At 40.7% G+C, this 24,881-nt stretch overlaps 1 protein-coding gene across 2 annotated transcripts in view; it reads right to left on the reverse strand.

Annotated features, from left to right (window-relative positions):
• CCDC178 (coiled-coil domain containing 178) overlaps positions 1-24,881 on the reverse strand; it is a 392,130-nt gene that overhangs the window by 239,209 nt on the left and 128,040 nt on the right. For both annotated transcript variants that reach the window (XM_068237320.1, XM_068237319.1), the window contains 2 exons: positions 21,584-21,745; positions 10,660-10,773 (listed from right to left, as the gene is read on the reverse strand). In XM_068237320.1, the coding sequence (XP_068093421.1) occupies positions 10,660-10,773; positions 21,584-21,745 (276 nt within the window). The remainder of the gene's footprint in view (positions 1-10,659; positions 10,774-21,583; positions 21,746-24,881) is intronic.

Raw genomic sequence — 24,881 nt, forward strand, 5'->3', positions numbered from 1 at the left:
GACTTTGGCAGGAAAGATCACAAAATCCCTGGCTTCTCTATCCTGGACACCAAGCCTCAGAATAATTTTTACAGTACTTTTTCACCTATTTTTTTGAACTTTTGAAGTTGCAGTGCTGAAAAGGGTATTTTAAAAAGATGATCTCCTAGGAGAAAACTTATAGGAAATCTGAAATCAAAATAAACTGCCGCTGGGGGGTACTTACCTCGGGAGGCTTCTAATGAGGCTTCCCGTTCTCTTAACCCTCTGGGAGCCAGCGCTGGAAGCCCCCGAATACCATGTGTGGCAATATTTACAATCTGCGTTCCTGCGCAGCCGAAGTATCAGCTTTCTGATCGAGCTCAAGTGAATTAGCCGAGCCCGATTAGGTCTGCTCTACTGAGAAGGCGCATGCGACTCGCACCTGCATAGTAGAGCTGACCCAATCAGGCTCGGTTATTTCCGCTGAGTGGTCACAAAGCTGATACTGCGCCTGTGTAGGAGCACAGATTATAAATATTTCTGTGCGCTAATGTGCCTGTGCACAGCTTGTCAGTGGTTGTCGGGGGACCCAGCACCGGATCCCAGAGCCTCAAGAGGATTGGGGGAGCCAGCACCGGATCCCCGAGTCTCAAGATGATGGGAGAAGCCTCACTTGGATCCTGAGTCTTCGATCTCCTGAGGTAAGTACCCCATAGGAGCACTTTTTTTACTTATATATTCAATTTAAGAAAAAAGTGAATTGGATAAGGGCCTATCTGGGGGAAATATCCTTTTTAATATCGTATTGGAAGTTCAATTAACTTTTTGTTTGATTGTTTGTTTGTTAAAGACTATCTGCGGAGGATAAGCACTACACTCAACTTTAATGTTATTTTGGCTTTTTTTACATATTGTACACGGATGCACACAGTTAAAAAAAAAATGTGTTTGCTAGGCATCCCACATTATGACTGCAGTACCCTTTTTAGTGGATCTCATTTAGTGGAGCTCATTGTGGCTCCTCGTGTCTGCAGCAGTCTCCCGCCCTCTGCACATGTTGCAGAACATACTGAGCTGATGGCAAACACATTCCAAATTGCAATCATATTTTTTGGCAGAAGGATCACAATCTGCAATACTACAGAGGCTATGAAGATCCATTAAAAAGTGTGCTTAAAAGAAATCCATTAATTTGTCTCTTTCTCCCCTTTTCTGCTGTTTGGAAAATAGCAGACATGTTCGTTCTTAAGAGGGTAAAAGTGGTTGACCTGTTTACAAATACGTGGATGATGTTATGATTTTCTTTACTGCCAAGTCTGGCTGTTGCATGACTTCACCGTGGTGACACATTGCTTATATTAGCAAATGGCAGCCAGTAGGATAAGTGACTCCTAGTGGGCAAATGCAGTAAAATTGATATTAAAGCCCAGAAATAAGTTTTCTCCCAGTCTTGTCCCTTGTTCCCCTAACACAAAAAAGTTATGCAACCAACTGTCATACCAGCTACAAAGTTTATGTCCCCCTCTTCAAAGCGCATCATGTTGCTCCTCCCGCCTACAACTTTTTGGGGCCACAAAAAAGGTTCATATTTCTTGTAATGGTGAAGGTGGTTACAATATTATAACTGTCCATGAAAGCAAAACAGAGTTCTACAGATACAGATGTATGTCTACTTATTAATCAGATTGCTTGTTACACATCAGACTCTTTCTTCTATTGCTATCAGCAATACTGAACTATGTAGAAGTTTATGAATTATGCTTTTTCTTTCATTAGAAGAATTAGGCATGTTGTGACACTTTCCATCTAGAACATGCTTAGGACAGTAATGACTTTCAGAATAATACAGCTTTTTGGAATTAAACAGAACATCTTCTTTTATATGAGAACAGTGCAAATGCTGCTTTTTGTGTTTTACTGACACATTAATAGCAGAGTCTGAAGATGTTACAAATAATTCTATCTTGCAGCTGATACAATCTTGTAACTAATAGACTGGCTGAGATTACCCATCATTTACAAGAAGGTGCCATCTGCTGAGCAAAAGTGTAATAAGCAAGCAATTTCAATTATATGTGAAATCTTTTTCTTTCTTTATTGATTTTTCCTGTCGTTTTCCTAAAGCCCTGAAGCAATCCACACTAGTTTGGCAAGTGAACAGAATAGCCGTGTCTCCAGTGACCCCAATATCAATTTTGCTTTTTATTTTACCCTCTCTTAAGGCTATGAGCCTAATAGACTACGTCAAGCAAGAGAAGGAAAACTACTATATACATCCAAGGCAACTGACTAGAAATGGCAGGCTCCTCGCGAGAGATAGATATAATATTTTCAAAATTGACCTGTGCACTTTAAACCAGGGATGGGCATCTTTCAGCACCACAGCACTTAATCAGCTATTGAACAGCTCCCAGTGTGCACAAGTTTAGCACTGGGGTGATGAAACCCGCTGACTGCATTAACAGAACTTTGTACACATGGGGAGCAAAGCTAAAGTTGTTCTGGAAGTATATGTGATGTTAAAGCAGACATTAAGCGAAAAGCGTATGATATAATGTAGTATGTGTAGTATAAATAATGAATCGAACATTAGTAGCAAAGAAGAATGTTGTATTTTATTTTTCAGTTATATAGCTTTTTTTTAATAATATTGCATCATTCTGTAACCTTTGCAGTTTTAAAATCAACTCTGTCTTTTAATCCTTAAAAAAAAGCAGAAATAATGTCCATTTAAACTTTCCTCCAGTAAAACCTTATCTCAAGATGTTTCTCACTGTTTCTTTGCTGTTTAAAGGGAACCTAAACTGAGAAGGATATGGATTTTTCCTTTTAAAATAATACCAGTTGCCTGACTCTCCTGCTGATCCTCTAATATGTTTAGCCACAGCCCCTGAACAAGCATGCAGATCAGGTGCTCTGACTGAAGTCAGACTGGATTAGCTGCATGCTTGTTTCAGGTGTGTGATTCACCCACTACTGCAGCCAAAGAGTTCAGCAGGACTTACAAGCAACTGGCATTGTTTAAAAGGAAACATCCATATCCCTCTCAGTTTAGGTTCCCTTCAAAGAGAGCCTAAGGTAGGCAACAATAATCAACATAGTATAATAGAGGTGCCAATAATTATAAAAGGTTTAAAAACAATTTAAAGGACCACTATTGCGAAAAAAGTAGACAGTTAAAATCTGACAGAACCGACAGGTTTTAGGTCAGTCTATCTCCTCACATGGGATTCTCAGGGTTGTCTTTGTTTTCAACTTTTCAACAGCATTTCTTGAACAGCAGTTTAAATGCCAAAATAGTAAGATACCAACCAGCTTCCCTAATCACTTGTGCACTATTTTGTCAGTTAGACTATGCAACTGCTGCTCAGGAAATGCTGTTGAAAACAAAGAAAACCTAAGGCCCCGTTTACACTAAAGGTGGCAACACACCATACATTTTTTTAAATATCTGTTCAATTTAAGAATTGCAATCAATTTTTCTGACTGATTGTAACATTTCAAAAATATGACCAATGTACCACACACCTATGTTCAATTTTCTCCTCAATTATGATAAAAATGATTGGAAACTCAGAGAAAATTGCTAGGGTGTGTATATTAATAAATTAACAATCCAACACACAGCATACAATCTTTAGTAGAAATTGAAGAGAAATACCTGGCATTCCGGATCGATTTAAATCGAAAAAAACGGGAATTCCGATCGGATTTTTCAGTCGAATGAAAAAAAAGCTTTCAATTTTTCCGAGAGATACGATCGTTTTTATCGAATTACTGTAAAATCGGATCATTTTATTGTCTGGTGTGTGACCACCTTAAGGCCCCATTTACACTTAATCAGTTGGTACGCATTTTTTTTTCTTCTCCATAGCAGTGCATTATAAAAAAAGATTTCAGTTAAAACGCGTTAAGTGTGAAAGGTGCCATAGGAAACCATGGGACTTACTTTGAAAATCAGTTGACATTTCAGTTATAACTGAGAGCAACTGATTAACCAGCTGAGCGGTCTGGACGAGCTCAGCTCGTCCAACACCGCCAGCGGCTGCCGCTCAGGCCCTGCTGGGCCGATTTGAATGAAATAAAAAGCAGCACACGCAGCCGGCACTTTGCCAGCCGCGTGTGCTGCCTGATCGCCGCCGCTCTGCGGCGATTCGCCGCGAGCAGCGGCGAAAGAGGGTCCCCCCAGCCGCCTGAGCCCAGCGTAGCCGGAACAAAAAGTTCCGGCCAGCGCTAAGGGCTGGATCGGAGGCGGCTGACGTCAGGACGTCGGCTGACGTCGATGACGTCACTCCGCTCGTCGCTATGGCGACGATATAAGCAAAACAAGGAAGGCCGCTCATTGCGGCCTTCCTTGTTTATTCTGGGCGCCGGAGGCGATCGGAAGATCGCCTCCGGAGCGCCCTCTAGTGGGCTTACATGCAGCCAACTTTCAGTTGGCTGCATGAAATCGTTTTTTTTTTATTTAAAAAAAACCCTCCCGCAGCCACCCTGGCGATTTAATCAGAACGCCAGGGTGGTTAAGTGTAAACAGGGCCTAATGTGGCCACTAATGATCCAATCTTTTTCATCCAATCTTACCAAATCTATGTAGTATAAGGGTAAATTGAGTGAATAAACTGAATGGATACTTCAGTTAGTTCCCTTATATTACATAGAAATGGTAAGATTGGATGAAAAAGATTGGATCATTAGTGGCCGCCTGTTTCCACTACACGCAGATTGGATGCAGAATGGATGCAGAAAAAATGACTCCAATTAATGTCTATTGGCCTGTTTCCACTAAACGCAATTTTTCAGATGCAGATTTTTCCATAGGCATTCATTGGAGTCAGTTTTTCTGCATCCATTCTGCATCCAATCTGCGTGTCGTGGAAACAGGTCCTTAATCAGTTGCTCTCAGTTATAACTGAAATGTCAACTGATTTTCAAAGTAAGTCCAATGTTTTCCTATGGCACCTTTCACACTTAACGCGTTTTAACTGAAATATTTTTCACAATGCACTGCTATGGAGAAGAAAAATAAACACGTACCAACTGATTAAGTGTAAACGGGGCCTTAGGATCCCCCATGAAGAGATGGACTGGCCCAAAACCTCAGTTCTGTCAGATTTTAACTGCCTACTTTTCGTGATAGTGGTCATTTAAGCTTTAAAATGGGAGGTAAAGGTAGATTTACCTCACCAAATGAAAGACAACAGTGTTGGTTTTCAGACACCCTTTATTGAAAAATGATACTCAAAATGCAATGTGTTCCACAGAACTAATCCACTTCAAAAACAGGCTATGGAATATATTTAAAGTGCTAATCACTTATACCCATTGGCGCCTCTGTTATTGATTATACCTTACCACCCTTGGTGGAGGGCTGTTACTCCTTTCACACTACACCGAGATCCTTTTTTTTTTTTAATCTGGGATTATTCCCCCCCCACACACACACACTTATACAGTGGTTGCCTTTACAGTGACACATATTTACAAGTATATTCTTCTACAACTCCTTTGGTCCAATCTATTTTTTTATTTTCTACACCATATTGCCTCTTGATTTTATCTCCCTTTTTACTTAATTATGGAACAATACAAACCATGAATTAATTCTCCTTATATTGGATACTTTTCAAAAGTTATTGAATCAAGGCCTATGTGTCGGAAAATATAAAGGTTAATTCAAAGAATGTTGATACATGAAAATAGTATCAGTAGGAAACAAAGGGGTTTATTCATTAAATGCCAGTAAATTTGCCACGTGCAGGCCAGGTAGCAAATATCAAGTGTAATGGTACTTATGCTATTGAGTCTGCCTAAAATATTGATTGCTTAGCAATCATCTCACTTTCTTTGTGTTTAAAAGTGGCCATACACTTATAGATGGCCACCAGATTTGAACATCATATAGATTCCTGTAAAATGGATCTCAGATCAAATTTAGGGTTCTATATGATGTGTGTCACACACTAGGGATAGATTTTTAATAGATATCCAATTGAACGCTATTAAAAATAGATTGAACTGCAGCCTTGCACTGTTATGCCGGGCATACACGAACCGTTTCTGCAGCTCGATTAGCCGATAGATCGACTGCCGCCACGTCCCCGCGGGCGCTTCCTTATCTTCCGCTCATCCCCGTGTGCACCTGGATCGATTCCCGCTCGTCCCCGCGGGCGCTTCCTTATCTTCCGCTCGTTTTCCGCGATTGTCCGCCCACGGGTATCGAGCGGGGAATCGATCCGGTGGGCAATCGGCCATGTAAATTATCAATCGAGCCATCAGCGGGTCTATTGATAAGGAAAATCTAACCGTGTGTGCCCAGCATTAGTTCTATTGCAATGCTATGGGGTATCGATCTGCCAATGCTCTTGATCCGTCGACACTCAACTTAGCAACATATTGTTAATATCAACATGCTCAAAGAATACCATGATCACAGCTTGACCATTCTGGCCATCTGCAACTCCCTGACTAATGTTTCTGATGAGGACTACTTGCCTGATCTACTACAAACTGCTAAAAGGGTGCCCCTTCCCAGGTCCCCATTGGGCCCCATTTAACCCACAAGCAGTAAGTGGGGATAAAAGGAGTGCTGGTCAGGCATACTCCTGTCTTCACTTCTAACCCTAGTTATACCCTCCTGTCTTCACTTCTCACCCTGGTTATACCCATCTGAACCTTTATTATGTCAAAACGATGAGTCAGAAGCCAATACAGCAAACCGCATTTCAAGCGCTTTAAGCAGCGCAGGAAAATATGTGAAAGGGGATCAGGAAAATGCTGGAAATTGGAGTCATTCAACCGTCCCACAGTCCTTGGGACTCTCCAGTAGTACTGGTACCTAAAAAAGATGGCAGCATCAGATTTAGTGTAGACTATAGATGCCTGAATGACTACACTGTGAATGGTGCCTACCCAAGGCCCCATGTAGATGACTTCTAGATAAGCTTACAGGTTTCCATTATGTCAGCACCCTATACTTAAGTAAAGGATACTGGCAGAAAGGCCTTGCAGAGCAAGGTAGAGAACAGTCTGCATTTATAAGTCCCTTTGGGCTTTTTGAATTTCTGGTTATGCCTTTTGGAATGAAAAACGCCCCAGCCACCTTTCAGCGGGTGGTAGACAAACTACTGGACAAGTGCCAGGACTTTGCTTGTGCCTATATTGATGACATAGCTATCTTTAGTGACTCGTGGGAGGATCATGGTAGGTGGCCTTTACCCTGGAACAAATCCACCAAGCTTTGCAACCTGAAAAAAAATGGTAAATGGGAATGGCTGAGTTTCAATATCTGGGGCAAAGGGTAGAGGGAGGGAAACTTAAACCTGAACCAGCTAAAATCCAAACCGTCAAGGACTGGCCAATCCCCAAACCAAAAAACACATGATGGCATTCCTAGGCACTGCTGGTTACTATTGCTAATTTGTTTCTAATTTCAGCACAGTGGCCAAATCGGTCACAGACTTGAGTACGAAGAACATGCCTAGACTTGAAATCTGGACCCCTGCTTGTGACCAGGCTTTCCAACAACTAAAGACTACCCTCACTAAAGACTGAACCAGACTACAAATGGTGCTTCATAGTTCAAACGGATGCCTCTGCCTTTGGACTGGGAGCTGTCCTTAGCAAAGTAAATGAAGCAAGAGAGGTACACCCTGTTGCCTATACCAGCTGTAAGCTTCTTGATCGGGAAATAGCCTATTTAACTGTGGAGAAGAAATGCCTAGCTGATGTGTGGGCTCTGAAGGAACTGCAGTCCTACCTCTATGGACATGAATTCCCAATTGTCACTGACTGTAACCCTCTCATCTGGCTAAATAGAGTCTCTGGGGATAATGAGAGACTCCTGCGATGGAGCCTTGCCCTTCAACCCTACACCTTCACCATCCAGTATTGGCGGGGCATCCAGCATCAGAATGCTGATGGAGTTTTTTGCTAGAGTGAAACCTAACCAGTTGGTGGCTCACAAGTACCTAAAGGGGACCTGCAGACCTTTTGCTTAAGCAGAGTCCTCCCTGGAATTTGCGATTTCACATGCTGTTTGTGGATTTTATGCTGCTAAGGACTCAGCCGTGCTACAGCACACTTTGAGGATATATTCCTGTTATTGCTAATGCATATTGGTCCTAATAAAGGACTGTATATTTTGTTTGACACACTTGTTTACTTGTGCTCTTTGATCAATGCTCCCGTTACATGTATCATGCTTCTCTGTCTGGCAATCAGATGAACAAGTCTGGGTTTGGCGGATGTGAAGAAAACAGTACTTGCCCACCCATCCTTGGACTTTTGTACGGTGTATCCCTTGAGGTGCTGGAGTAGGGGTCTGGGCACACCGCTATACCCATTGGGTGCTCCTCCATTCTTTCTGAGTTCATGTATTGTGCCAAGTGTAAGGTTTGGTGGAGGAGGGATTATGGTGTGAGGTTGCTTTTCAGAAGTAGGGTTTGGCCCCTTAGTTCTAGTGAAATAAACTCTGAGTGCTTCTAAAGGCATTCAAGACATTTTGGACAATTTAAAAAAAAAACATATATTGTTACCTTAGGAAATTGGGTTTTTAAATATGTATGCCATGAGGGTATATTACTATTATTCTTGCAAATAAGGTCTCATAATCATCGATAGTGTATAATGAGAAAGCAACAAACACAAAACAGAAAAAGACACCTTTATTTCCAAATACAATATTGTCAACATACATTGTGCAAGGAACATAATCTAAATGTTGTGATAACCAGGATGGATGAGCAAATCAAATTTGAGGGTTTAACTTACTTAGCACTGTTTATCGTAAAGCTATATTGGATGTAAATGGAGAGATAGTGTGTTTCTTCTATTTTTTTACCTTCATTTCCCTTTAAAATGCATAGAAAATAAGGTAACTACTAAACAAAATTTTCACACACTAAAAGCCTAATTTGTCCGGAAAAAAACAATACATAGATAATTTAGGTGTGATTAGTAGTAAAAAGGTTATTGATGAATGAATGGGAACAGTGCTGATATGTGAAAATGACTCTCGTCCTGAAGTGGTTAAAGCCCAAGGATTAAAGAGGAACTTCAGTGAAAATAATGTACTAAAAAAGTGCTTCATTTTTACAATAATTATGTATAAATGATTTAGTCAGTGTTTGCTCATTGTAAAATCTTTCCTCTCCCCGATTTACATTCTGACATTTATTACATGGTGACATTTTTACTGTGGGCATGTTATGTAGCTGCTGCTAGCTGTTTTGGCTGTTGGAGACAGCTGTAAACAGCTAATTCCTGTCTGTGAACCTTGTTACATTGTGGCAAACTGCCAAAAGTACCGCGGTCCCAGAGCTTTTTGTGGGAGGGGTTTCAGCACAAAATCAGTCATACAGCGCCCCCTGATGGTCTGTTTATGAAAAGCAATATATTTCTCATGTAAAAGGGGGTATCAGCTACTGATTGGGATAAAGATCAATCCTTGGTTGGAGTTTCTCTTTAAGAATAAGTTCATACAGTGTGTGTGTGTGTGTGTGTGTGTGTGTGTGTGTGTGTGTGTGTGTGTGTGTGTGTGTGTGTGTGTGTGTGTGTGTGTGTGTGTGTGTGTGTGTGTGTGTGTGTGTGTGTGTAAAGGCAGGCATCCCAATAGTTTTGGCAATATAGTGCGTACGTATTCTGTGTATATATACAAGAGTTAACTGTTTTTAATTAATCAATTTAGTAAAGATTTTATTTTAGACACCCTGGGCTTTATGCGATTCCTGAACTCATCAGCAATAAAATGAAAGGGAACCAAGTGCTGCAGTTTGTCCTGGTTTCTAATAGCTATAGGAGCTGCCCCTTTTCCTTCTAGCTGCCCATTATTTATTTAGGGGAAAATGTGAAGATAGCATATGTGGCTTCTCTAAAATCTTTGAAGCATAGTGTCTTATCTCTCCACCCCCTGCCAAAGAAAGATTTTGTTTGTTCTCTGGTAATGTATGCAATAAAATAATTTCTGTCTGCGATCGGGCAGGCCTTGGAAGTAGGGTAATAAAGGCCTCTGCTAAAGTGTTAAATTTAAAAAGAAGAGGTAAAATTTACGTTTTTTAATAAGGAGCCACATTGTTGGCATGCAGCTATTGAGATGCCCTGGGTGCTACAAATTGTGCTAGGTTCACTTTAAGCAATGGGACCAAGTTATGGATGTGAACTACAAAAATGATATAAGTGTAACTGGCATACATACATTATATCAGTGTTTGGTCTTCTTTGCTTGTAATATCACAGTTTATAAATCTTTAAACTTTTCATCACACCTCAAAGCCATGCTCGTATGCAATAGGGCCGGTTACAAATATGTTTTAGTGAGGTAAACAGGGCACATAATTACTCAGAAATTATGCAAATTCCATGCATGTAGTGTTTTTTTTAGATTTTTACCCAAGGATTTAGCATTTGGCTACTCTAATGGCTGGAGCACACTGTAAGCACTTCTCTAAGCACCCGCGATTTGAAAAGCTCTTGCTAATGTAATGCTATGTGTGTGTTCTCACCTAAGCTATGTGATTTTTTTCAAAATCACCCATAGCATTACATTAACAAGAGTTTTTCAAATCAAAAGCGCTTCAAAAGCAATTGCAATGTGAACCAGCCCTAAAACCTCCTTCTACTTAGCCATCATGGTGCCCTACAAGATTGAAGGTAGTACACTTTCTTGCATCCATTAAATGTCAAAATTAGTCAACTGTTTACCTGTGTATCATTCAGCTGCTGTTCCAGGTTGCTTATTTGGTTTCCTAACTGCTGACTGGTCATACTGAACTGTTCATCGCTTTGCTGCTTCTTCTGTCGAACACTGCTGAGCTCCTAGAGAAGGCAAAAATACACAGAACATTTGTGACTGAAATACAGGGCATCTACACCAATACAATGCGAGAAATCAAACCCTGCAATCTTAACTATTCAGTAAAGGCAAGAGACAGCTGAACTAAGTGTATCTTTGTTAAGCAAAGTAGGGGTGTGAAGGACATAATGGCAGCCAACTGAACACTGTAATAAAACTGACGTGTCATCTCACCTGTTTCTTAGAATGACTCAGGCTCTTTACCTCGGTCTTTTATAGCTTATCCTTAATATAACTGAATAGTTTGCTTGCGCAACAGTAATATCATTAAGTTATGTATCCTTGTAAGACAGGGGTGCCCAAATGTTTTAGGCCAAGGGTCAAATCACCATTCTTGAGAGTGCCAAGGGGCCGAACTAGCAAAATGAAACACAATTTTTGCTGATTGCTGTTAGGTACACTAGATCTGTGACATTTTGTCAAATAAAACATTTCCACAGGAAATAACCCATATACCATGTGCCAGTGCTTCTGGCACAGTAGCAGCTGCTAATCAGTGGCTGCTACTGCTACAGTGGTGGCTGATAACCTACAGGTGAGCGAAGGGGGAGGCAGAGTGGTGATATAAGGTGGCTCCTACATGCGGCACCACAGTTACGGTCTGCAGGCCACTTCGAATTAACAACTGTAGAGAGCTTCGGGGGCCACCAGAAAATGCTTGGCAGGCTGCATTTGGACCCTGGGCCAGCCTTTGGACATGCCTGATGTAAGAGAAATATGTCTACATGTATAAAATAGACAAATATTTTCAATCAACTTTAATGCAGGCTTATTGCCATAAGGTAAATGGCATATGGAATAATTACCAAATAACATTATTTTCCCCTGTGACTTGTTAGATAATATTGTTCCAACAGTGGCTTCCTTCCTTTTTGCTTTGCCCCAGAGGAGGTAGTAGCGGCACTGCTTCATTTGCTTGCTGTTTAGCTAAGTACATACGAAGGATTAAACTCGGCCATTAAGATCCACCTCGGCTGAGAATCTAGCATGTGTACATAGAATGCCAGATCTTTAGGAACATTTGATGTGTGACCGATCCCTAAGCGCATCCTGTCTGACAGAAGCCCCTACGGGTGTGCGCTGCATGACTCCTACTCCCTGAAACAACAGATGTGTTGCTAGCACTAGGCGAAAGACGCATCTGTACAGCACTTTGCCCCAAAACTGTCAGCTGAAGGCTCAAACCCCAATCCCAGTGGGGGATAGTAATTGCAGATGAATACATAGCTTTGGAAATACACTGACAGAGTGTATTGTCTTGAATTAGAAAAACTGCCCTAGATGGATAAATGAGACATTAAAAAAGATAACACTCTAAATCACAATGCAAAACATTCAACAAATGGAGGACGGAAAATTCCATTGATCACAGTGGACAAATGGGACAGAGTAGAGGAGAAAGATATTGAGGAGTAGACTACGCAGGAGGTAAGTATGACCTGTTTATGGTTATTTTTACTTTTTATTTTCAGTTCAGGTTCTCTTTAATCAACAAGCAGGCGGGGCTGGCAGCTGAGAGAGTGAGTGCTCATGTAACCCGGGACGCTGGGAGCCGGTACCTCGCACAAACCCAAGCATACACGGATCCACGTGGGGAGAAGGGAAGGTGTGGATGAGACAGCCATCCAAATACGCTGTTTCCTTACATGAAGGGGGAACCATGAGTCTTGAGCCAACAGGCAAACCCTGTGTAACTCTTGACCGCACATAAGCCACACATTACTTGGAGAGGAGTGAGGTGTATGCTGCACACACGTTGTCGATCCAAATTACAGCTGCACATTCTAGCATGGCCACACATCCACAGTTTTATGTGAGGGAGAGCTGGACATCACAATTAGACAAGCTGCAACAGCAGTCAATGAATAGGTTGTAAAACCAGTACACATGCACCAATCAGGTTGAAACGAAAAGATCAAGGACACCTGTTGCTATTGCAATTCCATCAGTAATCCAAATTTACCATCAGCAATCCAATTTTAATTGGTTGACATCTATGCAAGGAGTGTGAGCTAGAGAGGCCTTTCTGGTAAGTGTCGGTGGTGGGTCCACACAGGTTCAGTCCACGGGAGGACGCCAGTTGGATCTGCCTAGGCGAATCCAAATTGGTCTAAAACTTTGCGATCAGTGGTTCGAGTGTTCACTCAATCATGAATTTTAATTGTGTTCGTTTTAAATGTTGTGGCTTTGCACAATATCAACCCTGAATGTCTTTTGTTATAATAAAATCTTCCATGCACACGTAGCAGTACCGCACTATTTTACTATTGATTAATTAACTTTTTCTCTTGGGTTTTCTTCCAGAAGATACACTTGTATCTTGTCTACAAAATAATTTTCATCACCAAGAAATTGAAAAGGTACTACAAACTACATAACGTGTAATTTTTAAACTTTTCTTTTTTCTTATTTGCTGGGGGTTACTGGAGGATACTGTACCAAAATGACAATAATAATAATAATAATAAAGTAGCAATATAGGATATTATTACAGGATATGGTTTGCATACCTCACAACGTTTTGAGATAAGAAAGAGGGACACTTAAGCCTCATCCCTGACAAACTCCTGACCACGCCCCCGACAAACCACTAGTCATGCATTCCATAAAGATTTCATAAGAAAAATATGTTGTTTTATCATTCAAATCACACTGGTCCTTTCTATCCTGGTCCATTTTCCTTCATATTAACATTGAAAATAACAAATATAATCAATTTAAAGGATGCAAATAAAGTTTAGAGTCAATTAAACACACTATCCAGGAGAAAAATACATATATTTACACAGATTTGTACGTGAGTCCTGTAAGAGGGACACATGAGTAGGAAAGGATCGACAGAGTGTTTGGGTTCCCAAAGAGGAACTGTCCCTCAAAAGAGGGACAGTTGGGAGCTATGGTTTGTAATCTAGCAAAAGGAAGACTGTGAAAGAAATCAAGAAAGGTTATCTGTAAACACGTTACCACTGATTTCCAGCTTTGTGTCTTTTACGGTTTCTTTTTACCATTTTAATACAAGAACGATATTTGCTAATTTGAAAAACAATTTAAAGTACAAATAAGATTTCTGGCTGAAGACAAAGATGTATCCCTCTCTCCCCACCCCTTTACTCTGCAAGACTAATGATGTGATCTTTGTCACTTTTTACTTCTATATTTTTCTGGGGGAAGGGCCTACAACATTACTCACTGACACCACCACTATCCAGAGTCTACAAAGTAAAACTAAATTGCATGCATTTGTGCTTTGTTATTTGTCTGATTACACGATTAGATGATGAAAAGGACTTACAGTACAAGGCTGCAGAAGCAGTGACATTTACATTTACCAAAAGTGAAGATGATTTACTAATGGCCTGACAGATCCAAGAACCAGCAGGTGTCCTAATGAAAATAATCCAATTGTATTAAAAGAAAAATACTGTAATTGTGTTTTTCTACATTTTTTCACTAGGAGGTTTCAGCATTTCCTGACCTGCAAAAGCCATTCCTGTGTTCATTGCTGGCAAAGAGCCCTGCTGATTCAGCTGGGCCCAACTAGGCGCACTGGGACAATGAAAAGAAACGTCAATGCTGTTGGTATGAGAGTGCGAAGAGATGTGTAGTCAAGAGAAGTCATGTCATGCCTGTTCTGTTCTATAGAGAGGACAGAGACAACGAACGTAGACAAGCTAATAGCACCGGCGGTGGGTAGAATATTAGTTGCACATTAGTTGCTTGTCATTTAGAGACCCACCATGATAAATCACTAAGGACTCGTTCACACCTAGGGCGTTTTGCAGGTTTTTTTTAAACGCCCTAAAACCGCTAGTGCAATAAATCCCTGTGGGATATTTCATATCTGAGCGTTTCGTCAGCTTTCCACTCAGCATGTACCGTTTTTAGGGTGATTTTGCTGCAATGGAAGGTAGAGGAAATGCGTAAAATGCTCACAAAATCGCTTTGTGCAGCGATTGCGTTCGCGCTTTTAAGAATAAACACATTGTATTTATTATTTTCCGGGTCAAATAGTTCATTTCCTGACTTGTGTCAGGAAGTAAAAAAACAAATCGCTCTGCAAAAGCACTGTAAAAAAAATTGAAACAAAGGTAAGCCCTGGGAGGGGGAACAAAATTACTCACAAAATTGCAAAACGGCATTTGCGATTTCGATTTTAGAACAAAGCCTAAATAACGTTGTGGGACACTGACTGCATCATATTATTTAGTGAACTAAAGGTAGAAAGGTGGCCATACACCATACAATTATTTTCATTATATCTTTTTAATCCAATCTTTTTTTGATTGATTGAGCTGTTTGAAACATCAAACTAATTCACTATACTGTATATACTTGCATATAAGCCTAATTTTTCAGCATAAAAATGTGCTGAAAAGTTACCACCTCGGCTTATATGCGAGTCAGTGGAGCAAAACAGATTGTGGAGCAGGTTTTTTTACTGGCAGCGGAGCGTAAGGATTGTGCACTAGTGATCCTGCTATTACCAGCTTGCGCCTTGCTGTGCCCGTGCCCTCCATCCCTGCAACATGGTGTGCAGAGTGTGCTGCTCAAGACTACCTGTGCCCCCTGGCTTGTGAAGCAAAGTGTGCAAGCAACATGTCAATGGTACAATGATTCTTTCTGTGTGGCAATCGCTGTGTCTTATATCTATGATGCCATCTAGTAGCTTCTTGAGACACAGCTGTATGATCCTGGGGCACATCTGTCTACTGTGGAGGGGGCTATATTGGGGAGGGGGCTTATACACGAGTCACTCGCTTTTTCCTGGTTTCTGAGGGAAAAGTGGGTACCTCGGCTTATACACAGGTCGGCTTATATGAGAATATAAACGGTACATTATTTAATATTTTATTTAAAAAAAAAATGATCAGAATAAAAAAAAATGATTTGATTGTTCTATACAATTGATAGTTTTTATCGAATCATGTATGGTCGCCTTGAGATTGTAGAATGTGCAAGCATAATACCAGCAGCACTCACCTGTCACATGCAGCAGGTTCTCCCTATGCACGCTAACAAAAGTATTTTTTTGTTTTTATTTAAAGAAAACCTGTAATGAGAGATGTAATGATGTAATGAGAGATGTAATGAGAGATGTAATGAGGGTACTCACCTTGGGTGGGGGAAGCCTCCGGATCCTAACGAGGCTTCCCCCATCCTCCTGTGTCCCACGGCAGTGGCGAAAAAGCTCCTGGAACGGCGGGGATGTAAATATTTACCTTCCCGGCTCCAGTGCAGGCGCAGTATCGGCTCTCCGTTCGGAGATAGGTGGAAATAGCCGATCGCTGTCAGGCCGCTCTACTGCGCAGGCACAAGTCTCCTGCGCCTGCTCTTTTTTGTGCGTTTCTATGAGCATGAGACACAGTTCCAACTGTCCTGTGCCCTGATCACCCCTCCCAGCTGTGCACACTAGGCTTTAAATCTCAACATGTAAAAAAAAAAGATTGCACCAAAATATCAGAACGTGAACAACAACATCAGAAATCCCATCATGCTTTGCACAGCATCAGGGCAAAAAATGCCTGGGCAGTTTTCTTCTGTGCAGCTAAAAATGAGGCTTGGGTAAGAAAAACAAAGTTCTGATGCTGTGAAACAGTTAAAGAAACACCAAGCCTTTTCAGTACTGCTGAGTACATTTTTAGTTTGGTGGTTCACTTTAATGCAATTTAGCCACAGCACACAATATTTGCATAGACTTACAGATAAGCAGCTGAAATGTCTAAAGGTGGCAATACATTTACCGATTTTTCCTATCAAAATCTGGCAGATCACTCTGATTGAATATGCTAAAATCAATGCAGCGAATTCTACCCGATCGATCTAATTTCACCATCAGTGGCGGGGCAAATCATCTCAGAAACTCTCATGTTATTCGAACATGATTACACCTTAGTTCACGAATATTTAATTTGTGAAAAGCATGACACCTGACAGACAGACACAGAACATTTATATTGTGCTTTTCTCCTGGCAGACTCAAAAAGACAGACCTGCAGCCAGTCTACAGGCAGTAGCAATGTTAGGGGGTCTTGCCCAACATCTCCTTACAGAATAGGTGCTGGCTGACTGGCCAGGAAAAGCCAAGATTTTAACCCTGGTCTCCTGTGTCAGAGGCAACCAGTACACTATCCAGCCACTGCCAACACCTGTCTTATTGTAGCTCAGTTCCCTATCAGCAGAGTCTTATTAAAACGGTTTGCATAATGTAAAGTAAATCAGTACAATATACCGTAAGTAATTAGCAATATTTATTCATATTTAAAACCTTTTTTATGTATAATATTTACTAATATGGTAAATACTATACAGTGATTATTGTGCTCTACAAATCCTTCTACCTCGCTGCCAGTTAAAGAATGAAAATGGCCACTTTATTAAAAACAACAGATTCAGTGTTCTGACTGCAGAATTTAATAGAGTAAATCAGGGTTTCTCAATATTATTATAGCATGTACTCCTTTGTCAGTGACTGTACTGGTCAAGTAGTATCCACTGGCATAGCTAGATTTATATTGTCTTATATCCAGAAGCATAATTTGGCTGAGTACAATAGAGACTAAACACGGGTACATGCAACCCTCGTACCTGTGAGTCTGGAATTCTCCTGAGCACAATACAGCACATTATTTGTCTTGTCCACTGCTGTGATACATTTCTTTTATATAGTTCCGTAATCTGACATGATGTGACAGGCAGCTGACACAGTGTCATTAATCCTTTAGCCTGTCTTTTGAGTTTTCTTATTCAAGTGCGTAGTTTTGAACCTTTTTTTCACTGAACTGCAATTTCCACACTTTTGTCCATTTTGCCACTTCAGCAAATTCACTAGCCATTTGTTAACTCCATACTTACTGCAGGCCTTGAATGTCAACGCAAAAGCAGTTTCTCCCGTCATCCGCAAAATTGAGTCCTTCCATATTATGTAATTCATTCATTAATTAAGACATAAACCTTCCAGTTCTCCAGGACATTCCACTGCTACCACAAATTTTGGAGGCTTTTGGGAAATGTATTATTTAAACCATTATGAAGCAAAATACCGATGTACAGTACGCAGGTCTCTTAAACCTGATTATCTAGTTCAGTGGAAAACATAACCTTTTAAAACATGACATAGTATGAACAAGTGAAAGAAGTACTTTGCAATAAAACATATTTGATGTGATGATGAGAGTTAGTGTAATTTTTCATCCCCCCAAAAAATCTTATGGTCAAACAATACAATGGAAAGACAGGTATTCAGTGTGTTTTAAAAGGAGATGACATATGAGATTGTACTCTTAAACTGTCAAGAATCTAAACATAACAACCTTTTCCCACTGACTTATGTACATAGTTGAAATAAATAATAATAATTTATATCTTGACACTTCCACAGATAATGTTCTCCTTTCTAACAGGAAACAGACACGAGAATTGTCCAGCTGCAGGGATTTGCAAGCATGAATAGAAGCTTGTGGTACACAGGGAATTATATATCAATTTTTAGTCACAATGTTTAAGTTTCAGCTTAAAAGTTTAAATGCTGGGGCAATATTATTTCAGTGGTGCAACATGATTAATGTTATTATTATTATTATTATTATTATTATTATTATTATTATATTCTATATATATATTATTATATTCAATCAAACTCTGGATCAAGGCCCAATCTAACCTCTTAGCAGACCCAACCCTTCTGCTTTCAGAATACAGAAAGATAGTATAAAAAGTCTTTGATCATATCCCGGTTCTACCTTTCTCTGATAAAATGCTTACATTCCAGCTAATCTAGGTGTTGTCTTCTTATTTAGCCTATAGAAACCAGTGTGCAATATTCAGCAAATGCAAACCCATGTTTCAGTGTTTCTTAAAGAGCAACTGTTGCGAAAATCTTAAAATTTAAAACACATACAAGTAAGAAGTACATTTCTTCCAGAGTAAAATGAGCCATATATTACTTTTCTCCTATGTTGCTGTCATTTGCAGTAGGTAGTAGAAATCTGATATTACCGACAGGTTTTGGGTTAGTCCATCTCTTCATGGGGGATTCTCAGCATGGCCTTCATTCTTTATGAAGACATTCCCTGAAAAAGATTTATACAAAGATGCTGGCCAACCTCCCTGCTCACTGCACACTATTTTGGCAGTTGGATGGAGCAACTGCCCTTCACTTAAAGAAAATCCCGATAACCCCCCATGAGAAGATGGGTTAGTCCAAAATCTGTCGGTAATGTCAGATTTCTACTACTTAGTGTAAGTGACAGCAACATAGGAGAAAAGTAATTTATGGCTCATTTTACTCTGGAAGAAACATACTTCTTATTTGCGTATGTTTACATGTATTTTAAATTTTAAGATTTTTGCGACAGAGGTCCTTTAAAGAGAACCTGAACTGAAAATAAAGAGTAAAAATAACCATACACAGGTCATACTTACCTCCTGTGTAGTTTACTACTCAATCTCTTTCTCCTCTCCTGCATCCCATTTGTCCACTGTAATCAATGGATTTCTCCGACCTCCATTTAAAAAATGGCCATTACCCCATAGCAGCTTTCTGGTCAGCCCACTGTTAAACTGTAATATCACCCACTTGAGCCATAGGGAAACATGGACGTTACCTTGCACATTCAGTTGTAACTGACAGCTGCTGATATATAACTGACAGCAACTAGTATATTTCAGTTCTGACAAAATATTGTCAGAACTGGAAGGGATCACTGTAAGAAGAAAATGGTGAGCTTCTGAGAGGAACTGATGGTGAGGTTAGTATGTAATATCCATTTGCAGCTACGGCATGTGTTTATTTTAAAAGATTTTCCTCGCTTCAGGTTCCCTTTAAGCAAAGTACCCAGAGGCACATAACGGGAAGGTGATTCTGGGATCTTCGCTGACAAACAATCGTTCCCCAACCGATCTGGCGGAATCTGCAAGTATTGTTTGCGCTGTCATAAATGAACGATTTACATGAGCACAGCAAAACCTGTGAAAATCAATGAGAACTGGAACAACCCTATGCAATTTAATCCAACATGGCGGTCATTCAAAAAGGAAGGATTGCCTGGAGTGGCTTGCATCATGAAACATCATTGAATACATTTCTGTTAAACAATGCTGCATGATATTACGGAAGAAATTGCTTGCTGCAAAAAATCATTCGGAAAAATCATGTCATGGGTGTGGTTGTAACCCCCCCCCCCCCCCCCCGAATTCAGAACTGAGTGAGAGAGATGAGGTTTAGTTTTGGCTGAGGTAGGTTAGGTCCAGGTGTAGACAAGAAGGCTTAAAGGGACACTTAAGTCAAACAAAAAAAATGAGTTTTACTCACCTGGGGCTTCCAATAGCCCGCTGCAGCTGGCCGGTGCCCTCGCCATCTCCCTCCGATCCTCCTGGCCCCGCCGGCAGCCACTTCCTGTTTCGGTGACAGGAACTGACAGGCTGGAGATGTGAGTGATTCTTCACGCACCTGGCCACAATAGCGCCATCTATGCTGCTATAGCATATATCATATACCATATAGCAGCATAGAGGGTGCTAATGTGTCTGGGAACGCAAAGAATCACTCGCGTCCTCAGCCTGTCAGCTCCTGTCACTGAAACAGGAAGTGGCTGCTGGCGGGGACAGGAGGAACGGAGGGAGACAGCGAGGGCACCGGACAGCTGCAGGGAGCTATTGGAAGCCCTAGGTGAGTAAAATTCATTTTTTTGTTTGACTTAAGTGTCCCTTTAAGTGATAGGTTAGGAGTATAGTTTTATCAAATAAGGATAGCAGGTTAGTGCTAATTGTCAAAAAAGGGACTTTTCAGTAGGTAGGGGAGATAAAGGTTAGGCATGGAGAAGAAGATTTCCATCAGAAAGTAGATTTTATTTAAGGGAAAGTCTAAATGTAGCCATTAAAAAGGGGTTTCCTTAGGAAGGTGAATTTAAAGCTAAAGCAGTTGAAGTGAAAAAAGAAAGTTACATACGTACACAATGAGAAAATTTCTAGAGTGTCCGGAGGCTTCCCAGTTTCTTTTACAGCCCACCGTTCAGCACAAGATCCTGCTAAACTGTTTCGACAAATGCTTATCAAATAGGTTTCTTGTGGCCATGCTCCTGCCATGGATGAGAGCATCCAGACTGTGCATGTGCAAGTAAGGCCCATGAATGCCCTGTAGAATTAAATGCTTGTGCACAGCTGTGCATGTGCAGCGTCGTTCTACTGGCCATGCACGGACCTTACTTGGATGTGCTTCTGTTGGTTTATGCGCAAAGCACACAATTGTATGTTCCCTACAATATGCATTAAAGAGAATCTGTACTCTAAAATTCTTACAATAAAAAGCATACCATTCTATTCATTATGTTCTCCTGGGCCCCTCTGTGCTGTTTCTGTCACTCCCTGCTGCAATCCTGGCTTGTAATTGCCAGTTTTAGGCAGTGTTTACAAACAAAAGACATGGCTGCTAACCAGCATGTGATAGGCTGAGAGAAGCTCAGTCTGTGACTCACACAGAGCCTGGAGGGGGGCGTGGAGAAGGTGTGTATAGCTTCTACCTATCACAAGCAGAGCAGCACATTCCTGCCTGAGTGCCTGAGCCTGACAAAGCCATCAAAGGAAAGAAGATTAGATTATATAACAGAGACAGCCACTGTGCAACTAGGAAAGGCTGCAGTAAAACAGACCACATTATAACAGGTATAGGAACTTATAGCATAGAAGAAATACGGCTGAAAATTTTGTTACAGAGTCTCTTTAAAGCACACAAGTCTGAGGAGCTTAAGGCTTTAAGTGAGTCAATCAAAAAAGTACCTCTGATTTCTTAGTGTGTAGTTGAGTCAATTTCCTGAATTCTGCTTCCAGTTGAGTCACTGGTTGTTCGATCTCTTCTACGGCCTTCTTCAGTTCTTCTTTCATCCTTTTGTTTTCCCTCGCTTTCTGCTCTCTTTCTGCCAAAAGTGCATTAATTCTTGCCTAAGCAATATACAAATTAAAAAAGGTGTAGAAAGAGATGAGAACTCAATGAGATTTCACTTATCATTTCAGTGGCGTAGCTAGAGATCATGGGGCTCCATAGCAAAACGTTGATGGGGCCCTGAGAAGTAGGCACTCTTAAGCAATGCCACCTGCCCCTACCCTATGTATGTGAGTATTTACATTGAGGGTTTGAGGGTGGAGGAACACAAGAAAGTTCATGGTGAATGCATTAAAGGAACACTATCAAAGTAATGAGGGTTTTGTCCACAGTGGACAGAGCATACATTATTGCTGTGCGGTGTATTCTTCTTTTTATGCACCTCATAGTCAGTATCCCCTTTACACACACTCACAGTGACAAATTGAGCACTAGACCATTATCATACTAGGTGGTTCCTCCTTTACTGTAACTAAGTGGACTATTCTATTTATAGGATCCCCCACTTCTAACCGCTTTATAAAGCGGATGACATGCCTCAGCAAGTTACTATGAGGAGCAAGAGACAACCGCTCTCGTTCCTATTCTGCCCAGCCAATAGTTTGACAAAGGAGTGAGAGTGTCTCTCCCTCCTCGCGATCCCATTAGCGACATCCATGTGTGCTCAAATAGCTGCCCCGATTGTTTCTCGCACCTCATAGTAACTTTATGAGGCAGGTTTATAAAACGCTCAGAAGTGGGGAACCTATAAATAGAATAATTCACTTCGTTACAGTTAAATAGGAACCACCTATGATAATGGTCTAGTCCTCAATCGGTTCCCATCAGTGTGTAAAGGGCATGCTGACTATGACGTACATAAAAAGAAGTAGACACCACACAGCAATAATGTATGCTCTGTCCACTCCTACTGTCATTACCACGTTCATTCATGCTGTGGATAAAATCCTCATTACTTTAATAGTGTTCCTTTAAGTACCACTTGGGCCCCCTATGCTCCAGGACCCCATAGCAGCTTCTATCGCTATTGCTACGCCCCTGTATCATTTACATATTATATTACCTACAGTTTTTATTCAGTTATGTGACTACCTGCATGACAAGTAGCCAGCCAGACAAAGGAACAGTGAGTTGGATGGGATACAGCTAGAAGGTTTACAAACTGTAGAGTGGACAGGTTATGCCTGAAATAAACTGCTTATTATTAATGACACATTTGCATATGTATGACATAGCCCCACTCTTAGTTCCTTTACAATCACTCCCCTACATAGAGCTTTTTTAAGGGCAGAAAAGTGATCTAGCAAAGCAAATTGCAAGCAAGAAAAAGAAGACTATGGAGATTATTCACAAAGCTTTTTTACCTTATCTGTTACATTTGTAAGTCCCCAAAGAGCAAAAAAAATGATATAAGGTAAAAAAATATTGAAATGAAGTAAATCAGGGATAACCTACTTTTAGAGACTATTTGCTTGTAAATGTGCTAATAATTTTTATTAATTAGCAGAAAAATAAGTAATTTATGAGAAGTTTTGTGAATTGACTCCTATGTGTTAAGAAATACATTACGGTAACTATTATATATAGTATATACCAGACTATAAGACGCACCCAAGTTTAGAGGAAAAACAATCAAGAAAAAATAAAAATAAACCTAGGTGCATCTATAGTGCAGGGTCGTCTTACGGACCTTTTTCCCCCAATTTGTCTACCAGATGAGGGCAAATCATACTGCAAAATGGCTTAGGAAAGTAATCTGCCTGCTATGAGGCTCTCACCCTTCCCCTCTGCCCCTCTTATCTTGGAATAGCTTCTCTGTCACTTGTGGCAGACAACATCCAGTGGCCACTGACTAGCACTTAGGTCGGCTGGTAATGGTGCTGATGTGGTGTTGTGGCACTGTTTGCTGGAGCCCTCGTCAGCTGGCTACTACAGCTTGTCACTGTGGACTGGATTCGGCTGTGCATATACTCTGCACAGCCAGTATTTGCCCACACTCCTGAAGCTTCCGCAGCCACCAGCAGCACCAGCTCTGTGGGATAGAGTCAGGGATCAGAGAGGCTGCCATGCTGCTTCCAGCTCTATTTAAAGAAGGAGCACTGTAGCATGCTTGCTACCGTCCTGCACCAATCACTGGAGCCCCAACAGCACCTCGGGTGGGCTCAACGAAACCTGCATGTCAGGGGGCGAGCGCTGTATCGTGATTGCCCATCCTGCACCAATCACTGGAGCCCCAACAGCACCTCGGGCGGGCTCAACGAAGTCTGCGTGTCAGGGGGAGAGCATTGTAGCATGATTGGCACTGCTCTGCACCAATCACTGGAGCCCCAACAGTACCTCCAGCGGGCTCAATAAAGCCTGCGTGTCAGGGGACATTTAGTTGTGTTTCCACTTTTGTAGATACCAGTATAAATAACCCTTACTAATCTTACATTTTAGCTCAAGGTCCATCCATTGGATAGCTGCTTAGGCTTAAAGAGACCCTGAAGCGAAAAAAAATTATGATATTATGATTTGTATGTGTAGTACAGCTAAGAAATAAACCATTAAGATCAGATACATCAGTCTAATTGTTTCCAGTACAGGAAGAGTTAAGAAACTCCTGCTATCTCTATGCAAACAAGCCATTAAGCTCTACGACTTTCAAAGTCGTGGAGAGGGCTGTTATCTGACTTTTATTATCTCAACTGTTATTGAACTATTTACTTTTTCTCTGCCAGAGGAGAGGTCATTAGTTCACAGACTGCTCTGAAAGAATCATTTTGAATGCTGAGTGTTGTGTAATCTGCACATATTATAGAATGATGCAATGTTAGAAAAAACACTATATACCTGAAAATAAAAATATGAGAATATTTTCTTTGCTGCTAATCTTCTAGTAATTATTTATAGTACACAACCAATTCACTATATCATATTTTTTTTTTCGCTTCAGTGTCTCTTTAACAGCTTACATACAGCCCTCTTCTCTACACTCTGCTGACTGCATGGACTTATTTGCTTCAGTGTTAATGTCACATTCATTACAAACAGGCATAAATAGTAGTAGAGGACATTCTTTGTAAACTAGCTACTCATAGTAGCTATTCAATTAAAAATAGCTTTGAAAAATTGATTATTTTGAAAACAAAAGCTGTGAAAATGGATGCACACAGCCTCTTTTAAAACTGCAGTGCGAATAACATCACTAATAGG

This window comes from Hyperolius riggenbachi, chromosome 5 (genome assembly GCF_040937935.1).
Source record: "Hyperolius riggenbachi isolate aHypRig1 chromosome 5, aHypRig1.pri, whole genome shotgun sequence".
Lineage (NCBI taxonomy): Eukaryota > Metazoa > Chordata > Amphibia > Anura > Hyperoliidae > Hyperolius > Hyperolius riggenbachi.